Source organism: Astyanax mexicanus, chromosome 3 (genome assembly GCF_023375975.1).
Source record: "Astyanax mexicanus isolate ESR-SI-001 chromosome 3, AstMex3_surface, whole genome shotgun sequence".
Classification (NCBI taxonomy): Eukaryota; Metazoa; Chordata; class Actinopteri; order Characiformes; family Acestrorhamphidae; genus Astyanax; species Astyanax mexicanus.
In genome coordinates this window covers 41,647,173-41,665,830 of record NC_064410.1, presented here as the reverse complement: position 1 = coordinate 41,665,830, position 18,658 = coordinate 41,647,173, and the positions used below count along the sequence as shown (strand labels likewise).

General features: G+C 36.7%; 1 protein-coding gene across 10 annotated transcripts in view; it reads left to right on the top strand.

Moving 5' to 3' along the window:
- adgrb2 (adhesion G protein-coupled receptor B2) overlaps positions 1-18,658 on the top strand; it is a 522,385-nt gene that overhangs the window by 296,470 nt on the left and 207,257 nt on the right. For all 10 annotated transcript variants that reach the window (XM_049475339.1, XM_022683130.2, XM_049475336.1 and 7 more), the window contains exons 8-10: positions 2,223-2,329; positions 6,703-6,897; positions 9,935-10,003. In XM_049475339.1, coding sequence (XP_049331296.1) covers positions 2,223-2,329; positions 6,703-6,897; positions 9,935-10,003 — 371 coding nt within the window. The remainder of the gene's footprint in view (positions 1-2,222; positions 2,330-6,702; positions 6,898-9,934; positions 10,004-18,658) is intronic.

The window sequence follows — 18,658 nt, the reverse complement described above, 5'->3', positions numbered from 1 at the left end:
TAGTAAAAAAGAACTGATGCTAGTTCCAACTCATGAAATATGGCTTTATTAAAAGATTTTATGATCGGTAAAACCAGACCATAAAACGCTATCAGAGATGCAATTAGTCATTTCCAAAACACTCACCACAGGCAACAAGCTCATGACTGCAGTCAAAATAAGTTGATTTCTCAGCACTTAATGAACATTCATTTCGGAGCCCATTGAAGAGCGCGGCGTGACTGGAAGCTCAATGCAGTGTTGTTTAGCACCCCGGTGCACCGTGCCTGTGAAGTAAGCCTCTAGCAGGACTGTGCAGAATGACTAAGTTTATCATTATCATTATAAAGTCAATCACAATATTTCACAACAGCATGTTGTGTTAAAAAGATAGCAGGACTAGTCCTGGTTAATAAGACCAGGTGGTTAGAAGAGTCAGTGGTTCTACATTAATTCAGCACAACTCATAGTCATATCTAGTTGTGCTTGGTGCGGTTGGTGTGGTGCAGTGGATAACACCCCTGCATGCCAGTGAGCTACCATATCATGTGGGAGACTGGGGTTCAATTCTTGGTCTGGGTGACTGTACTGCTCTACACCAATAGGAGTCTTTGGACAACCTCTGTAACAGTCCCACCTCTGTAACAGGAATAACCTTGTATGTTGCTCAGGATAAGAGCATCAGCTAGATGCCGTCAATGCAATGTATTGTAAATGTTTTGAGGGCCAGTATCATGGAAAACATGGTATACTTTGAATTTCCTTTAGAAATCATTGACCCAACATTGTATTCCCACTTATTTACACTGTTTTTTTATTTGGATTGAACCACTAAACAGTGTCAGACATGACAGGGGACACTATAGTTACATTTCCAAAAGAATCTCTTTATCGTATACCTTCTTTTGATTTCTTTGCCTTAATCTAATCTAAGAATTTATTTGTCCACTAATCCGATACATTTATGAAATGAGTTGATGAAATGATGATTATTGATTGAGTGCACATGTTCACATTTAATGTCTCTTTCAGTTAAGAGTCAAGACACAGTTCTTTAAAAATGATTAGTTAGGCTAATTTAGGTTAGGCTACTGCTCATATTCACTGCACTGACATTTATTTTATTATTAGTATTATTATTTTTTTTTTTTAATAAATACATTTTTAAGTGGACCAACTGGCCTCACTTGTTGGAAATGGAAAATGGAGCACGATTGGTTGATTCCTATTTGGCCCATAGATAAATTATTGGTTAATTTGAAGCATATGACCTTCAGTTCTACTATTGCAGCCCTAATGAATAGGTGATATATTGCTCTAGGTATTTAGAAACAACTGTCAAAAAAACAATTTGAATTTATTTAACATTTCAGTTTCAAACTCACACTAAATAATAGACTAGTTCTGCAAAAAACAAAGTTGATTACATTGCTAACTAATATTAGATCAAATAATATGCGCCTCATTTAAACCGTTACTAAAAAAAAAGATGCTGCTTGGTCAAGGTTTGAAGTCAGAAAGCCTGATACCCTTGGGCACGCTCACCTAAGGCACAATCCCCGCTCTCTTGCTACACCTAAGACACATTACTCTTTTTTACCATGTTTATGTATCCCAGGAGTTTTATGTTGTATGTCTCTGATATCGTGCGAGAAACAGCCCCCAGGCTTGCATTGATTTATACCTAATAAAAAACACAGGCGGCTAATAAATGATGCCTTTGAAGTGTTGAGTGCAGAACGCGGTGGCGAATGAGGTCAAAGCCGGAGTGCAATATATATATCCCTGTGGAAAAAAAAAAAAAAAAAAACAGCAAAATGAAAAATAAAAAAGGCAGAAAATAACTAAGAACATTCCTGCAGGCAGGTGAGCTGGCGCAATCTGCACCCACGGGACTTTGCTAGTGTTTCCCTGTGGATTAGAGAGTGTGTATGTCCTGCCCGGCATAGACGGGTGATAGTGCGGTCATGCCCCATTGCATAGAGACAGCATGATGCAAGTGTGAGTAAACGGCCGGCTTTGCAGCAGAGTTCTCATATTTTTTGTATTTTTTAGATTTTTTAGATCTGGTAACCAGAGGCAAAGAAGCCAGTCTTGGATCAGTAGGAATGAGGCTTAGCTGAGGCTAAGTTTTGTTATTATTCAGCACTGCTCGTGAACAAAAAGGGGTCATTTTATTTTTAACATCTTAAGCAACAGTATTGAAACCTCTATCTTGTCTTCTTCTCCCTCTCTCTCTGCAGGATCTGCTAGTCGTCGTTGTTTGCTGGATTTTAATGGAGTTGCTTACTGGGGTCCTCCGAGCTTCGCCCGATGCATCTCACTTGAGTATAGATATTTACATTTATCTGTAAGTAACATCTTTTTAGCTCTTTTTATGCACATCAATATTTCAATACACGTATTGTCATAATATACTCAGTTTGGCGTTCTTTGAGACCATATGTATGTATGTATTTATTTGACTGGCTTCAGCTATTGGAAATCAGAGCATGATTGGTTGATTTCTGTATCAATCTATAGATTAGTTATTTGTTAATTTGAAACACTTGGCCTACGGTTTTACCATTGGAGTCCTAACCAGTATATCAAGCAAGAGGCTGACTGTAAAAAAGAGTCTAGAATTATTGTTTGCAGTATTTTAATTGAATTTCTTATTGGGGTCCTCTAAGCCTTGCCTAATTCATCTGATATTTGTATAGATATTTAAATTTAAAAGTGACATTTTATTTCATTCATTTTTGGGCTTATATTAACCCTTTCAGACCTTGCATTCATTACAATGGACATCATGCATTTTATTTATTTTAAAATGTTTTGTTGCATATAACACTAGTTGAGAGCTGTTATCCATCAGAACAGGCCATGATGCAGCCAATGAATGAGTTAAGTCTATAAACCAATGAAACAAAAACTTGGCCCTTGCCACAGCACGGGGAAAAACAGTAGTACTAAACCCACTGAGGCAAAGTAACAGCTAATTTATATTTTTTATCATTTAATTTTAATATGATTTAGAATACTTTTGAATCACATTTTTTCTACTGTTTAAGGATGGTTTATAAAATTAAATGGTCAATATTACACACAGTTTCCATTGCAATGGAAATAAAAAAAGTAAATTGGATTTTTTTTTTTTGCTATATAGATTTTATAGTAGAATATTAGAGTCTTCTTTTCTGTGCATTACAGACAGAAAACAGCATTCTTATATTTTTTCCATTACTGGAGATCAAATTCTCAAAATCTGAAAGGGTCAACATCAAGCCTGTCAGGACAGAGTCAGAGTTGACTTCTTTGATACTATAAAATCTATATTTATGTATATTTAATTTATTTATTTGTTGATTTCTGTATTATTAGTGCATAAATAAGTTATATCAGTGGAGTCCTAACCAGTGGGGAAGCCCCTTTAGCTATATTGGTTACTGTGGACATCTAAGCTTCGCTAGTGCATATTACTTAAATATATACATTTGCATTTACAGTAAGTATCTGTAAGTGACCACTTATTTGACTCTTTTTTTTTGAGTCACTGTATATTGCTAAAGTATTCACTCATCTGTCATTGCACGCATATGAAATTGAGGGACATCCTATTCTTAACCTATAGGCTTTAATATGATGTCTTGCCCACCTTCTGTGGCTATAACTGCTTCAACTCCTCTGAAAAAGCTTTCAACAAGGTGTAGGAGTGTGTTTATGAGAATTTTTTGACCATTTGTCTAGAAATGCATTTGTGAAGTCAGACACTGATGTCGGACCACAACCCCACACCATAATCCTCCCTCTACTAAACTTTACACTTGACACAATGCAGTCAGACAAGTACCATTGTCCAGTCAACCATCAGTCCCAGACTCATCCTTCAGATTGCCAGATATAAAAGAGTGATTAGTGCAGTGGGGGCTTGTTTTACACCACTGCATCTGATGCATGGTTATATAAGCCTTGGATGCAGTTGCTCGGCCATGGCTCACATTCCATAAAGCTCTCTGCTCACTGTTCTTGAGCTACTCTTGAAGGTCACATGATGTTTGGAGGTCTTTAGCGATTCGCTGCAGAAAGTTGGCAACCTTTGTGCACTATGCACCTTAGCATCTACGTGGCCTACAGCTTTAAGTTGACAGCTGGAGTGCGGTCGTTTCCAGTCACTTCCACTTTGTTACAATAGCACTGACAGTTGACTGTGGAATATTTAGTAGTGAGTAGTGGAATTTCACGACTTGACTTGTTACACAGGTGACATTCTATCATGATACCATGCTGTTTTTTACTGAGCTCCTGAGAGTGGAGAAACCCATTTTTTTACTAATGTTTGTAGAAGCAGTCTGCAACTTGCCTAGGTGTTTGGTTTTAAACACCTGTGGCCAAGAAAGTGATTAGAACCTAAGTTCAGTCATTCATTTATATTGGTAAATCAATAAGTTTGGCAATATAGTGCAGTGTATTCACTTTAAGCCTGTCTAGATAGTAACAACTTGGCCTTCTTTGAGACTATGTAGTCTTTTTTTTGGTATAGATTAGAACAGAGAACTTGATTAGGATTGATTTCCCATGTGACTTTTCTTTATTGCCTCTTGACATGTATGTGCTCCTCCTAATATGTGCTAGTTGAACCATGACCTTGTGTGTACTATATAATTGCGTGACACGTTTAATGAAAGTGGTCAGGAAGGTCAGAGAGTTGGGGGGGTTTGTGATGTCATTGGGTTGATTGTTCTGTTAACCTGTTCGCTCACCCCTCATTATAATCATACAATGTTTAGTTAGTTCTGATTGCTATTGTCTGCTGCCTATGCCACTCGCAAACCTATTATTAGTTAATCAGCAGCTACTCCAATCTCTCTGGACTGTAAGCAAGAGCTCTCAGAGTAGAAGTGCCGACTGCAGTTCTTTTGACTTTGTTTCAGTTCTCCTTATTGGTCGGAATTGGGGAGGATTTTAAGTCCACCATTTAAATTGCACTAAGAGCAAAACAGAGTTTAGTGAGTTTGATCTGTTATCCTTTGCCTGACTTTTTTCATTGGCCTGACTATTTTTCTTTATTATTCTAGGCGTCAGAATAATGTTCTGTCTGAATTACTATCTGAATCTCTCTGTTTGTGAGTTTAATGTACACCTCATGCTCTTGAGTTAATAATGCTAAAAAATATTATTTTATATTTGCTATGAGACTACAGTATAAGATATGCAATTGTGTAGGAGGTTGTAATTATAATGCAATGAAGTCTACACTGTAAAAACAAATATACAGTATAAAAAACACGTTTTAATATTTTTGGGTAGCCGGGGGAACTCAATGAGTAGTGGGGTGACATGTGCCTCACATGTTTTGGCTGGTGGAACTCGTTCTGGACCATCTGTAGTGGCTTTACTACACAGGCCAGGAGGCCCATTAGCATTGCACTGTAGTCGAGTAGTCAAGGCAGAGATGACCGATGCTTGTACTAGGAGTTGGGTGACTCGTTAGGTTGGAAATGGTCAAATCTGTTTGATGTTGTAAAGCACAAAGCAGCAGGACTGAGCAACTGAAGCAACATGATGTGTAAAGGAGAGCTGGTCATTAAACTGTTCATTAAAAGAAGAACTGGTTATGTTGACGTTGTGTTGGATGGATAGTTTTGCTGGTAGTACCAGAAGTTCAGTCATGGATAGGTTTAGTTGTTGGTGGTGTCCACATACAGTATCTTTAGCACTGTTGCTCACTCATTGTACTTAACACATCAGCATTGATTGACACAGACAATTTCTCCAGCTAGAACACATATGTGTCACACCTGTGTCTGTCCAGTGTCTTTCCTTTTTTTGGTTCCTTCCTGCTCCTGTCCTCTGTTCTCTTTTGTTTACCTGTCATGTTTCCCAGCCATGTGCTACTGTTGTGTTTTGGTCTTGTTTCTGCCTTAGCCCCGCCTTGTCATCTGTAACCCCTCCTGTCTCATTTGTAACTCCGCCCCCTCATTACCTCCACAGGTGTCCCTAGTGTGTGCCTGTGTATAAATACCCCATGTGCTCCTTTGTTCTGTGTCATGCTTTTTGTTTGACCTCGTCTTGTTACTTTGGATCTTGTTTAGCTGTGTTTGTTGAGCCTTGGACCTGCCGTGTTTTTGTCTACAGTGTTCTGGTTTGTTTTTTTAGTTTGTTTCTTTGTTTGCTTATTTTGCTTGTTTGTTTTATAGTGTTTGTTTCAGTAACCTTTTTCTTTATAGTTAGTCCCTAGGGTTTTGTTCTTTGTTTATTTTGCAACAATGGAAAATTCGTTACAATATGTATATTTTGGGAACTTTGAACCTAATGTCTTCGGCTTGAAATAGGTGGAACAGAACATTCACATAATAGTACAGGTCTAGTTTTATGTGGGCTGTTTGTAATTTCTGCACAACAGAAGCAGAAATGTAGAAAAAGGCATGAACTGCAGACATTACAGTAAGCAAGTAACACATCATAAGGATTGTAAGGCATTAGCACTGGTTTTCCGTAACAAACTGAAGAAAAACTTCACCCCTCCAAATGCCATTGTGTATAATTTACACCCTGGCTATAAACATACCCATAATTTAGCTGTTGAGCAGTGGCAAGAACCTTGTTCTTTGGAACCATGGTGTTCTATACAATATTCTGACCCTACTACAGTAATCCTCTTGTTGCTGAATCCAATCAAATCGTCACAGCAGTGCTCAAAAGTTGCATACACTGATTCATTTCTTTCTTCCTCTCCGGCAGTTACGAGAGCATCTTGCGAAGGGTCAGAGGACCCTGGCTGGGGAAGGCATGTCTCAGATCGTGAGGAGTCTCCTGGAGTTAATGTCCCGTCGCAGCTATTACAGCGGTGACCTCTTATTCTCTGTGGAGATTCTCCGAAATGTGACGGACACCTTCAAACGAGCAACCTACATCCCAGCTCCCGACGACGTGCAGGTGAGTGTGCAAAAGACACACACTGTACACACACACACAAAGTACACACCAACACAAGGACAATTAGCACATTTTGTGGGTATTACAGTTGATTAATATATAGCTATAAATATATATATATATTTTTTTTTTTATGAAGATATCTAGAAATCATGTCTTAAACTGAAAAAAGTTCGCTGTACTGACATAATTATTTTGCATCTGCAATTTTTTTAATGTTAGAAAAATACTTTTATCATGATGATGCTTTTCTGTATTTAAATACTATATACAGCTCTGTAATAATAAGAGACCCCTTCAGTTCCTGAATCAGTTTCTCTGATTTTGCTTTTTATATGTATAAGTTTGAGTAAATTGAACATTGTGGTTTATTTGATAAACTACAGAAAATATTTTTCCCAAATTCTAAATAAAAATACACAAGTTGCAGAAAATGAGAAATGGCTGAAATAACAAAAAAGATGCAGAGCTTTCAGACCTCAAATAATGCAAAGAAAACAAGTTCATATTCATAAAGTTTTAAGAGTTCAGAAATCAATATTTGGGTTAATAACCCTGGTTTTTAATCACAGTTTTCATGCTTCTTTGCATGTTCTCCTCCACCAGTCTTACACACTGCTTTTAACTGGATAACTTTATGCCACTCCTGGTGTAAAAATTCAAGCAGTTCAGCTTGGGTTGATGGCTGTGATCATCCAACTTCCTCTTGATTATATTCCAGAGGTTTTCAGTTTGGTAAAATCCATCAAATAAATCCATCATTTTAAGTGGTCACTTATTTTTTCCAGAGCTGTATGTCCTAATTGCATTAAATGAAGCTGTATAAATAAAGAACCAAGCTGTAGCCGATTATTTATTAATCATAAAAAGAAGTAGTATCAGTGAGATACCAGTATCAATTGGATAATTTAGAATTTAATTCTTAACCAAATAGCATCATTTGTGCCGTATACCCCTAAATGGATTATTCGATATTAAGACAATTACATACTGTAATTAGATAATTAAATTACACAGTGTTGTTCTTCATATGAATAATAGTTGCAGGTCCTAGCTTGAGATACATGAAAAGTCTTAACCTCCAAAATGTACATTTTACAATAATCGGAGTGTCAGTATATATAGTATGGCTTTGATATTTTATGATAAAATGTAATATAATATAATAGTGGATAATATCAAAAATAGATCTAAAAAAGACTAAATCCTTCCTGAATCAGACATCGAAGGGGTGTATGTGTTATTTGGTAGTTCATGTAATGACCTGCTGTGAGGTAGCTTTCAGACGTATTAAACACTTCAGACATCTGCTTTATTTCACCACCGCTGTGAACAATTCTGTCTTGCTGATATACTGTAGCAGCTGAAAGCATAGGGGGCAAGTGGCCGTTCAATTAGCCACTTTTCACAAGAACTAGGGTGATGCCTCACCAATCTTTGATAGAGTTAAAAAAAAATCCATCTCTACTTTCCTCAAAGACTGCATGGAACACTGGCCTATACATACCAGCAAACGTATACTCAGACTAGAACATTTCCCAAACAGTACAAACTGTCCGTTTACTGAGAACAACTGATGCATAAGTACAGCAAATAGCAAACAGAATCATTTCTGTCAAGTTCTGTCTTTTTTCTTACTTATTGAACCAGGTTTGATATATTGTAGAGATTTTTTTCCACATTTTACCAGTGATTAAAATATTAGTTTGAAATAGTTAATTTGAAATAGTAATTTTCAGGATTTTGGCCCCTTCTTATTCACATAGATCAGAACCTGGTCTTTTGTGAATGAAAAGCGTAACACTTTCTATAAATATCATATCTATAAGACTGTGGCTATAAATATGTAAAAATATTGAACACAGTTAAGCCATGTGTATATTATAATTATAATACATCATAAGCTGTGTTTATAAGATGTTATTTAAGATGTAATAACCTTAACAAAGCTACAGTACCTACTTAGTATAACACACATGTTATAAAAGCCTATATACATTTATATTTTATTATAACATATCAGTGTACACTCCAACTGAAGTGGCAGATGTCCATCATGTATATTCATTAATGGTGACATAAACACTGTATGATATTTTAACCCAGATGTATAACATGTTAAAACACTTGAAAAGCTTGTGATGCATTACCATCACAATTCATACTGCACAATAAATAGGCCCTAACATGTATGAAATAGACATTTTATACATTTTTTATGAATGACTTTTTTATCAAAGACTTTCATAGGCAAACTATTCATAGAATGCATTACCAAAATAACTGCCTGCCAGCGTATCGATGTAGCAACAAGCAAGCTGATTGGCTCTTTCTGTTGAATGACGGGATTTTATTTGTAAACAGTCGAAATGCAGAGTGTTCTGAGAGTTCTTCTCATTAAAAAAAAAATTAAAATCTGCCAGTGCGCCGATTGGTTCAGCGAGCTAAGCACTACCACTATGATTGGGTTGATCGCTGGTTCGATTCCCATTTATGCAGCTTGCCATCAGCTGCAGGAGCCCCGAGAGAACATAAGTGGACTTTATCTCTCTGGGTGGGTAGATGGCGCTCTTTCCCCACATCACCCCTAAATTGATGTTGATCAGCACCAAGCGTCTGTGAGCTGATGTATTGGAACTGAGTTGTTGCGCCCTCCTCCGAGTGTGATGCTGCATTAGCAGCAGTTCAAAAAGAGGCGGTGGCTGACTTCAGATGTATCGGAGGAGGCATGTGCTAGTCTTCATCCTCCTGGTGTTGTGGCATCACTAGTAAAGGGGGGGAGTAGCAGCTGAATGAGTGGGAAAATTAGCCTAGCTAAATTGAGAGGGAGAAAAAATGGGAGAAAATTTGAAATAAATATTAAAAAAATAATAAATAAATAAATAAATATCCGCCTATACATACTGATACCACTTGAAGCAGTGGTGAACTTTTTACACATACACACATCTACACACATACTAAATACTAAAAAAACAAATGCTTTCCTTGACTTTTCCGTCTCACCATTCCTGATTTTTATTTTTTTTTTCCACAGAAATTCTTCCAGATAGTCAGCTTAATGTTGGACATGGAAAACCTCGAGAAATGGGAAGATGCTCATCAGGTAATGCGCTGGCCTTTTCCTCCTCACACCTTTCAGACACCTCCATATGTGTCCATCTCACACTCAAACACACTCAAATCACTCCGACTGGACATTAGCTCTACCGTGTTCCTTAATTTCCTTTCTCACAGCGAGCGGCTATTAGAGTCACTGCTGCTATCAAAGTGCAGATTAATAAGTGGGCTAATTAAGCTAGCGGCTAATACTCACAGGGCAGAGGGCTGAGTGCTGAGTGGGACATGCAGGTTTGAGCCTGATGCAGCGGCTCAGGCACATCCATTAGACTGAACCTATGTTTGGGTTCCTGTCTGGCCTATCAGTACAGAAACATCAGCTTCACATTCAGTTAGGCCTAATTGCACATGAGACGTGCCGTCGGAACCGCGGTCATGATAAGATGTGACTTCTTCACTCAGGCAGCAGTGCAGTGCGACTGTGCTTGAGGGGACACATCCATCATTCCTACGTAATTTCATGAGATTCTCCCTCATCACACCTGACTTGTCTATGAAGAACAAGATCAAGATTTTAACAAGAACAGTTTGCGTTTCTGTACGTGATGTTCTTATTAGTATAATATATGATAGAATAGATACAGTGCTGTGCGAACGTGTTAGAGAGAGAGGAGGAAATGTATTCATTAAACTGTTTATCTTGATTGTCTGTTTTTCTTTTTTTTTCCCTATAAAACAAATGGGTACAGAGGCGGGGGAATATTGTTTTCTTGTTAGTAAAGCTATTGATAGGTTGGTTAGAAGAACTCTGTGTTTTTGATTTCTCTGTTATGAGTTGCTGTATGAGTTTTTTCACTTTCACCAGAATGATATGGAATAGCTAGATGATGTAACTAGATATTGGATGGTATATGCAAATACTGAACTTGCACAGGAAGATAATTTAGACTAGTAATGCTATTACACTCACACATACCCATATACTGTATACACTTACATATTTTATGTTGTATTATTTTATTTTAAGGTTTGGTAACACTTTACAATAAGGAAACATTCATCAATATTAATTAATAACAGTACTTACTACAGAATGTCTCACACTGAAAAAAAAATAAGTTTCTCACAAGTTTCTGTATTTGCTTTTTTCAAGTAAATTTAATTTAATGCAAATTTAAGTAAGTTCAACTCAGTTTTAAGACTTAAATGTTTCATAGAGTAAATAAGTCAACTGAACTTCAGGCAATTTGTTCATTCATTAAACTTTGCTTAATTTATTTTTGGTAAATCAATATTTTCTTTTAGTAAACTTTACTTAATTTCTGCATACAATATTACCTAATTAAAATAACTTAATGCATACAATAATACTCAAATAATTTATGATACATAATATATTATAATTCTTGAAATTTGAAAATTTACACTCTCTCAACACATGGATGGCATGGATTACATCCTTTTTAGTATACTAAAGTAATTGTAATTGGGTAATATTGTATGCAGAAATTAAGTAAAGGTTACTAAAATACTAATTTTGTTAGTAGATGAAGACTGAGTTTGCTGTTATTAGAATACTTTCCCCCCTCCTCAATCAGGATTTCTTATGATTTTAATATGCTGCTTTAAGTATTAATGTATTTAAATTATGCAATGGAGCACCTTTTTTAATAAAATGCAAATAAACAACTCACAGCAAAACCCGACCAGTGTAAAATAGTACTGGGTGATATAAACTTAAATATTAAGTATCACAATGTACAATTTAAGTACACCCACCCTATTTCACACAAAGACAAAATGAACTTTGATCTGTATCTATTGCATCTGTATTGCATATCTGTATGCATATCTATTAATCTGTAACAATGCATATTTCACAAGTAGTTACACTATTATTACATGGATTGTTAATGTGTGACTGCATTGTTATTAGAGACATTTATTATAAAGTGGGACTTAATTAATGTAGTATTTTATCTTGATTGCAGATAATGAATGTTCACAAAAATATAAACTATTATAATAAAAATAGTAAAATAGCAAACATGGAATATCTCACATTAATGATCATACCAGTAAAAAATGAATAAATAAATATTATGTTAATACAGATATTGGCAAAATAAGTACATACATTAATATGTTTTGTGGTATAATGTAAAAAAATATATATATGTTCTCAATTGGAACAAAATAGTTTATACTGTCACCGTCTAAATGGCTTACATGCTGTAATTTTTCTGTTCCATTTACTAACTTACATGTATCGGGAATAAGTGGTGCATACTTTGCTATTTAAAGATCCAGTGTTTGAAAGTCTGCTTGATTTTTGACAATGCTCTCCATATACCAACCCAGGCCTTTGTATTCAGGACCCTTTGGTGGAGACAATTTTAGGAACAATGGCCCAGTTTTCAGTCAATCTCCAGTTTTACAGCCTAACCTACTTTTCTATGGACGGTACCGAGTCTGAGAGCTTGTTTCGTCTGTCTGAGAGAAGATGTTCTTCCACTGTTGCCTCTCTGCTACTGTGGTTCATAACAGTGCTCTGAGAAAACTGAAGAAGCTAAAGCCCAAAGCAACAGAAACTGTGAAGTGACTTCAAAAGACATGACAAAGACACGACTTTCTCACACAAACGGTACCGTGTATAGAATTTAAACATCTTTAACATCAACACATCACATTTTTAGACACACCTGATTGAAGGTATGTCGTGTTTGTGCTTGTTTTCACAGATTTCAACAGATTTTAAAGCTGCTTTTAAATAATTAATTTGATACATATTTGTTTTTCTTTTTCAAAATGCATCTATATCTATATATGCTGTAAAATAAAGTAATTTTAAAATTCCTTCTACCAACAGGTAGTATTAAACAGCCTTTAAGTGCTTAGCAAATGTAAAACAGCTTCTTATAGTGATCTCACTATAAATGATTCAACAATCAAATAAATCCCTAAGCAATCATACCTGGTCTAGATAATAAGATCCATCAGAAGCATCTCAATGTTAAAATTACATTAGTGTTAGATTACAGCTGAAATAGAAATAGTACACTTCTGTTTTTTTAGTTTGAGTTCTAGCTGAATAATTTCCCATGTGATGCATTTATAATATGATGTGTATTTTTTGTGGTCTTCTATATGTGATTTTATATAGCAGTTGATTATATGTTTATGTACTTAAGTTTAGCTTTCAGTTTGCTGTCTATTGTAGGTTAGATTGGTGAGTCCCACATGAATAGAGCAAGTGTGTGTGTGTGTGTGTGTGTGTGTGTGTGTGTGTGTGTGTGTGTGGCAAGCTTGCTGTGGGTCACACACTGCACTCTCACTTCTGCACATGACCAGCACTTCAGCAAAACCTATTGAATCTCATTGAACATCTCATTCTGCTCACATTCACCCACTGCCTAGAGAGAGCGAGAGAAGAGACAGAAACAGAGATAGAGTGAGAGAAGAAAGAGAAATGATAGAGAGAGTGAGAAAAGAGAGAAATGAAGAGAGAGAGAGAGAAAAGAGAGAGAAACAGGGAGAAAGAGTAAGAAAAATGGAGAAATGGAGAAAAAGTGAGAGAAGAGAGAGAAATGGAGAAAGAGCAAGAGAAGAGAGAAATGGAGTAAAAGAGAGAGAAGAGAGAAATGGAGAAAAAGAGAGCGAGAGAAGAGAGAAAAATGTAGAGAGAGAGAGAGAGAGAAGAGAGAAATGGAGAAAAAGAGAGCGAGAGAAGAGAGAGAAATGGAGAGAGAGAGAGAGCAAGAGAAAAGAGAAATGGAGAAAAAGAGAGCGAGAGAAGAGAGAGAAATGGAGAGAGAGTGAGAGGAGAAAGAGAAATGGAGAAAGAGAGAGCAAGAGAAGAGAGAAATAGAGAAAGAATGAGAGAAGAGAGAGAAATGGAGAAAGAGCAAGAGAAGAGAGAAATGGAGTAAAAGAGAGAGAAGAGAGAAATTGAGAAAAAGAGAGCGAGATAAGAGAGATAAATGGAGAGAAAGAGAGCAAGAGAAGAGAGAAAAATGGAGAGAGAGAGAGCAAGAGAAGAGAGAAATGGAGAAAGAGAGAGCAAGAGAAGAGAAAGAAAGGGAAAGAGAGAGCAAGAGGAGAAAGAAAAATGGAGAAAGAGAGAGCAAGAGAGAAATGGAGAAAGAGAGAGCAAGAGAAGAGAGAGAAATGGAGAGAGAGCGAGAGGAGAAAGAGAAATGGAGAAAGAGAGTGCAAGAGAAGAGAGAGAAATGGAACAAGAGAGCGAGAGGAGAAAGAGAAATGGAGAAAGAGAGAGCAAGAGAGAGAAATGGAAAAAGAGAGAGCAAGAGAAGAGAGAAATGGAGAAAGAGAGAGCAAGAGAAGAGAGAGAAATGGAAAGAGAGAGTGAGAGGAGAAAGAGAAATGGAGAAAGAGAGAGCAAGAGAAGAGAGAAATGTAGAAAGAGAGAGCAAGAGAAGAGAGAGAAATGGAAAGACAGCGAGAGAAGGGAAATAAATGGAGAGAGAGAGCGAGAGAAGAGAAAGAAATGGAGAAAGAGAGAGCAAGATAAAAGAGAGAAATGGAGAAAGCTTTCTATAGTTTAGCTCCTGCAAAACTATAGAAAACTCCCACTGAAACTTCTATCTGTGCAGACTATTTGCTAAATGTTTGAATGGAAGCATAGCTATAGAAGGAGATATAGAGATAGAAAGAATGAGGATATAGAGGCGGAGAGAAAATAACACATAGAGGAGATAATAGATCAAAAGAATCGAAAGAGAGAGAGAAAGACACAAAGAGATAAACACAAAATAAGAGAAAGAATGATCAAGGATGCTGAGAAAGAGAATTATAGAAAGATAAAGAAAGGGTAGACAAAAAAGAGAGAACAAAAAAGGTAGTGTAAAAGAGATGAATGTGGCAGAGGGAAAATTAGAGAAGATAGGAATAGGGATCCAGAGATAAAGGAGCGAGAGGTGAATAGAGAAAAAGGAATAGAAGCATGAAGATGCATGAAGAGATAAAAAGAGGAGAGAAATAAATAGAGACAAAGAAAGAAGAGGAAAGTAGAGAACAGAGAAAAAATGAGAGTAAGTTAAAAAAGGCACAGAAAAATGATACAAAAGAGTGAGAGAAAGGACCAGATGGCACAGTAGAAAATGCGCCTTGATTTGACCACAATATGTGTCACAGTGTGTCTGAAATTAACATTTGATTTAGTCCCACTGCTGCTAATCACACAAACCGTGTGTAGCTCTGTTTTCTGGTGTTTACAGGGTGTGACTGAGCACAGAGTAGAAGTTCAATAGCGTTCTTTACTTCACACAACATTCTACAGGGGGTGCGATTCTACCTCTACAGTAGCACGGACTGTGAGCACACACTGCAGCTGCGGGATGCTTTATCTTCCACTCAATCTTCTCACACACCCTACTTCAGTTCTCTAGAGTTCCACTAGTGTTATTCTTGCTGTAAATGTTTTTCAGCACATGTTTGAAGCCAGTGCTTCAGTGGAGCCGCTGTGTCTGAGGTCTTTGCACCTGGTTTTAGAAGTTGGAAGAGATTTCACGTAACGCTGACTGCCAGTTTTTTATTGAGGACTTAAATACACAATAAACAGTCAGAATTTGACTTAAAATGAATAGATTTTGTAAGGAAAGGCAAGGGTTTCTGCTCATATATTTTTTTATTTTTAATAAGCAAATGTATTTAATGAGTTTATTAGTCAATACCTGTGTTAGCTGGCTGGCTGGCTGGCTGGCTGGCTGGCTGGCTGGCTGGCTGGCTGGCTGGCTGGCTGGCTGGCTGGCTGGATGGATGGATGGATGGATGGATGGATGGATGGATGGATGGATGGATGGATAGATAGATAGATAGATAGATAGATAGATAGATAGATAGATAGATAGATAGATAGATAGATAGATAGATAGGTTAGAAATAAATAAAGCAGGTGTTCTAATAGTGGCATCCATATGGTTTATGTATGAAGGAGCAATGTGTTTATTAGTCACTACCTGTGTTAGCTGGGCAAGACGGGAATAAGACCCCCCAGCATTAAGCTGTAGAGCAGTGAAGCTCTAATCTTTAAAATGATGGTGCTCCATCTAATACTTTTGGGCCTTTCTAAGATGATAGCAGAGGCAGTTACTCCAACAAAAGCAGGATAAACTCTTTTTAAATACCCTTTACTGCAGGGAAAAATAAATAAAAGCAGATATTCTAATAGTGCCATCCATATAGTTTATGTATGAAGGAGCGATGTGTTTATTAGGCACTACCTGTGTTAGCTAGGCAAGCCAGCAATACTCCCCCCCAGCATTAAGCTGTGGAGCAGTGAACCTACATTCTCTTGATTGATGGTGCTCCATTCAATACTTTTGGCCCTTTCTTAGATGACAGCAGAGACAGTTACTCCAACAAAAGCAAGATAAACTCTTTTTTAATAACCTTTACTGTAGGGAAAAATAAATAAAGCAGGTGTTCTAATAGTGGCATCCATATAGTTTATGTACGAAGGAGCGATGTGATGATGTCTGAGTGAATGCTGTAATATTAACAGTGTTGCCTAGGATATGCTAAATATGATTTTAATTCAAAATGAGAGTGTGTGTCTGTATGTGTGTGTGAGAGAGTTTGTATGTGTGTGTGTGTGTTTGTGTGATACGGTTCACTGATTGTAATGACATAATATTTTCATCATTATTACATGCTCATAAAATAACACCTGTTCCCTCAGTCTCATGGGAATAGGCTTGACCTTAAAACCGTGTGTGTGTGTGTGAGTGTGTGTGTGTTGCTATTGTTTGTGTGTGTATATTTGAACAATGCAATTGAGTCAACAGCAGTGCCCTTCAGTAATGTTGCATTTCAACACCATCTGGCCTCTTACTAACTGGACTAACAATGTGACCTAATATGAATACAGCAGCAACCACCCCACAGGCAGCAACATGTATACAAATAAGACGGGAAAAAAACACACCTTGTTTGTTTACACTAAGAAATACACATCTCATTTCCCTTTGGAATTAGCTGAATGAATAAGGAATCATTTAATTGTTTCAAGAAAAAATAACAATAAAAAAACTAGTGTTCAGGTTCACTCACAAGATAACACCAAACAACTTATACAGACGTGTGCATTTCCACTCAATTTATATACTGCTATCCCATGACTTTTGGTGTGTCAGTGTACTCACCATGATCCAGTTGTGTCTACTGCTACTAAATATATAGTTTAGACCCATTTTCAAGGCCTTTAAAAAGTGATTACATGTTTATGCTGAATGTTCTGCATATTACACCAAAGCAATACATTTTCCGTACATTGTGGATGTGCTGCTGAGACACAGGCGGGTTTAGTTTTGCAGACTTGGTTGTAGCCTAGTTTTGAGCTCAGATAAAAATTAAATAAATAAAACCAGATAAAAAATGTGAATTAGCTTAAATGTCCATCAAAATCATCCAAACACTCTCATTCACAACTTATACAGGTGTGTGCACCATTTGTAAGGCCTTGAAAAGCAATTGCATGTTTATATACTGCATTCACTGTATATTACACCAAAGCAATATATTTTCCTTTTGTTGTAAATTAAAAAAACACAGCTAAAAAATGTGAATTAGCTTAAGTATCCATCAAAATCATCCCGACACTGATATTAGTATGTAATTTCAATGTAGAAATGATGCAAGCTGTAGCACAATCTGGCACACCTCCTCAGATTGGCTGCAGGCCAACAAATCATGCTGATTGTTTGCAAAAAAAAATAAAGCATTAATCCCCAAACTGTTTTTGCGTTAAGTTGTTAAAACTAATATTCCTAAAGCACATAATATATATTTTTTTTCTAAGTATGCATGTGTGAGTATGAACAGGGCAGATCTGGCCTTAAGGGTAAAGAAGTGGACGTGGTACTGTACGTTGGTACTGGTGGTTCAAATCTCTAGACTGGTATAAAGCAGAGAGGGTGGGAGTGAGTGAAGAGTGAAGGAATAGCACTTTCTGAGGTGCCCTTGAGCAAGGTGCCTAACCCCTAAATGCTCCCCAGGGGGCTAAGCTAGCTGTCCAGAGCTCTGTGTGTGTGGGAGAGTGTGTGTGTGTGTGCTGCTACAGATGGTTTGGATGTGTTATACTGCTGTGCAGTAGCTGTAGAGGATGATCTTAATCTTAATACATAATGGATATTGAAACTGACAGATAATGTACTTACAGTGTGATAATTTTGGCACTGCTGCCCACTGCTATCCATATGTTCTGAGATTGTCTGACCCTTTAATCTTAAGAAAAGTCGAGCATGTCTATGAGTTTATTGCATCACTGATTTGAAAAAGTAAGTAATTTGTCTGTGATTAGCAACGCTTTACTTAAAATATTTTTAAATTATGTGCATTTCCCTTTATAACCCTTCCTTACTAGCATAGTCACCGATTCATTTTATTTTGAGTATTCAGACTCATTTGTACGTTATTTATGTACTTTACAAACAGTTCTACCGCACTAATTTTCATTTAATAAACTTTTATTTTTTTACTGTCACACAGGGATGATGATGGGATGGATCAAAAATAAATCAAATAAAATAGTAACAACAGCAAATAAAACTGAAAGCAAACATGCAGAAGCGCAAAACAAATGAACAAGACTAAGCAAACTAAACTGACAAGACTCAAGATAACAAAACTACAATATTATTACAAAAACAAAAGAACTGAGACCAGACATAGCACAAAATCC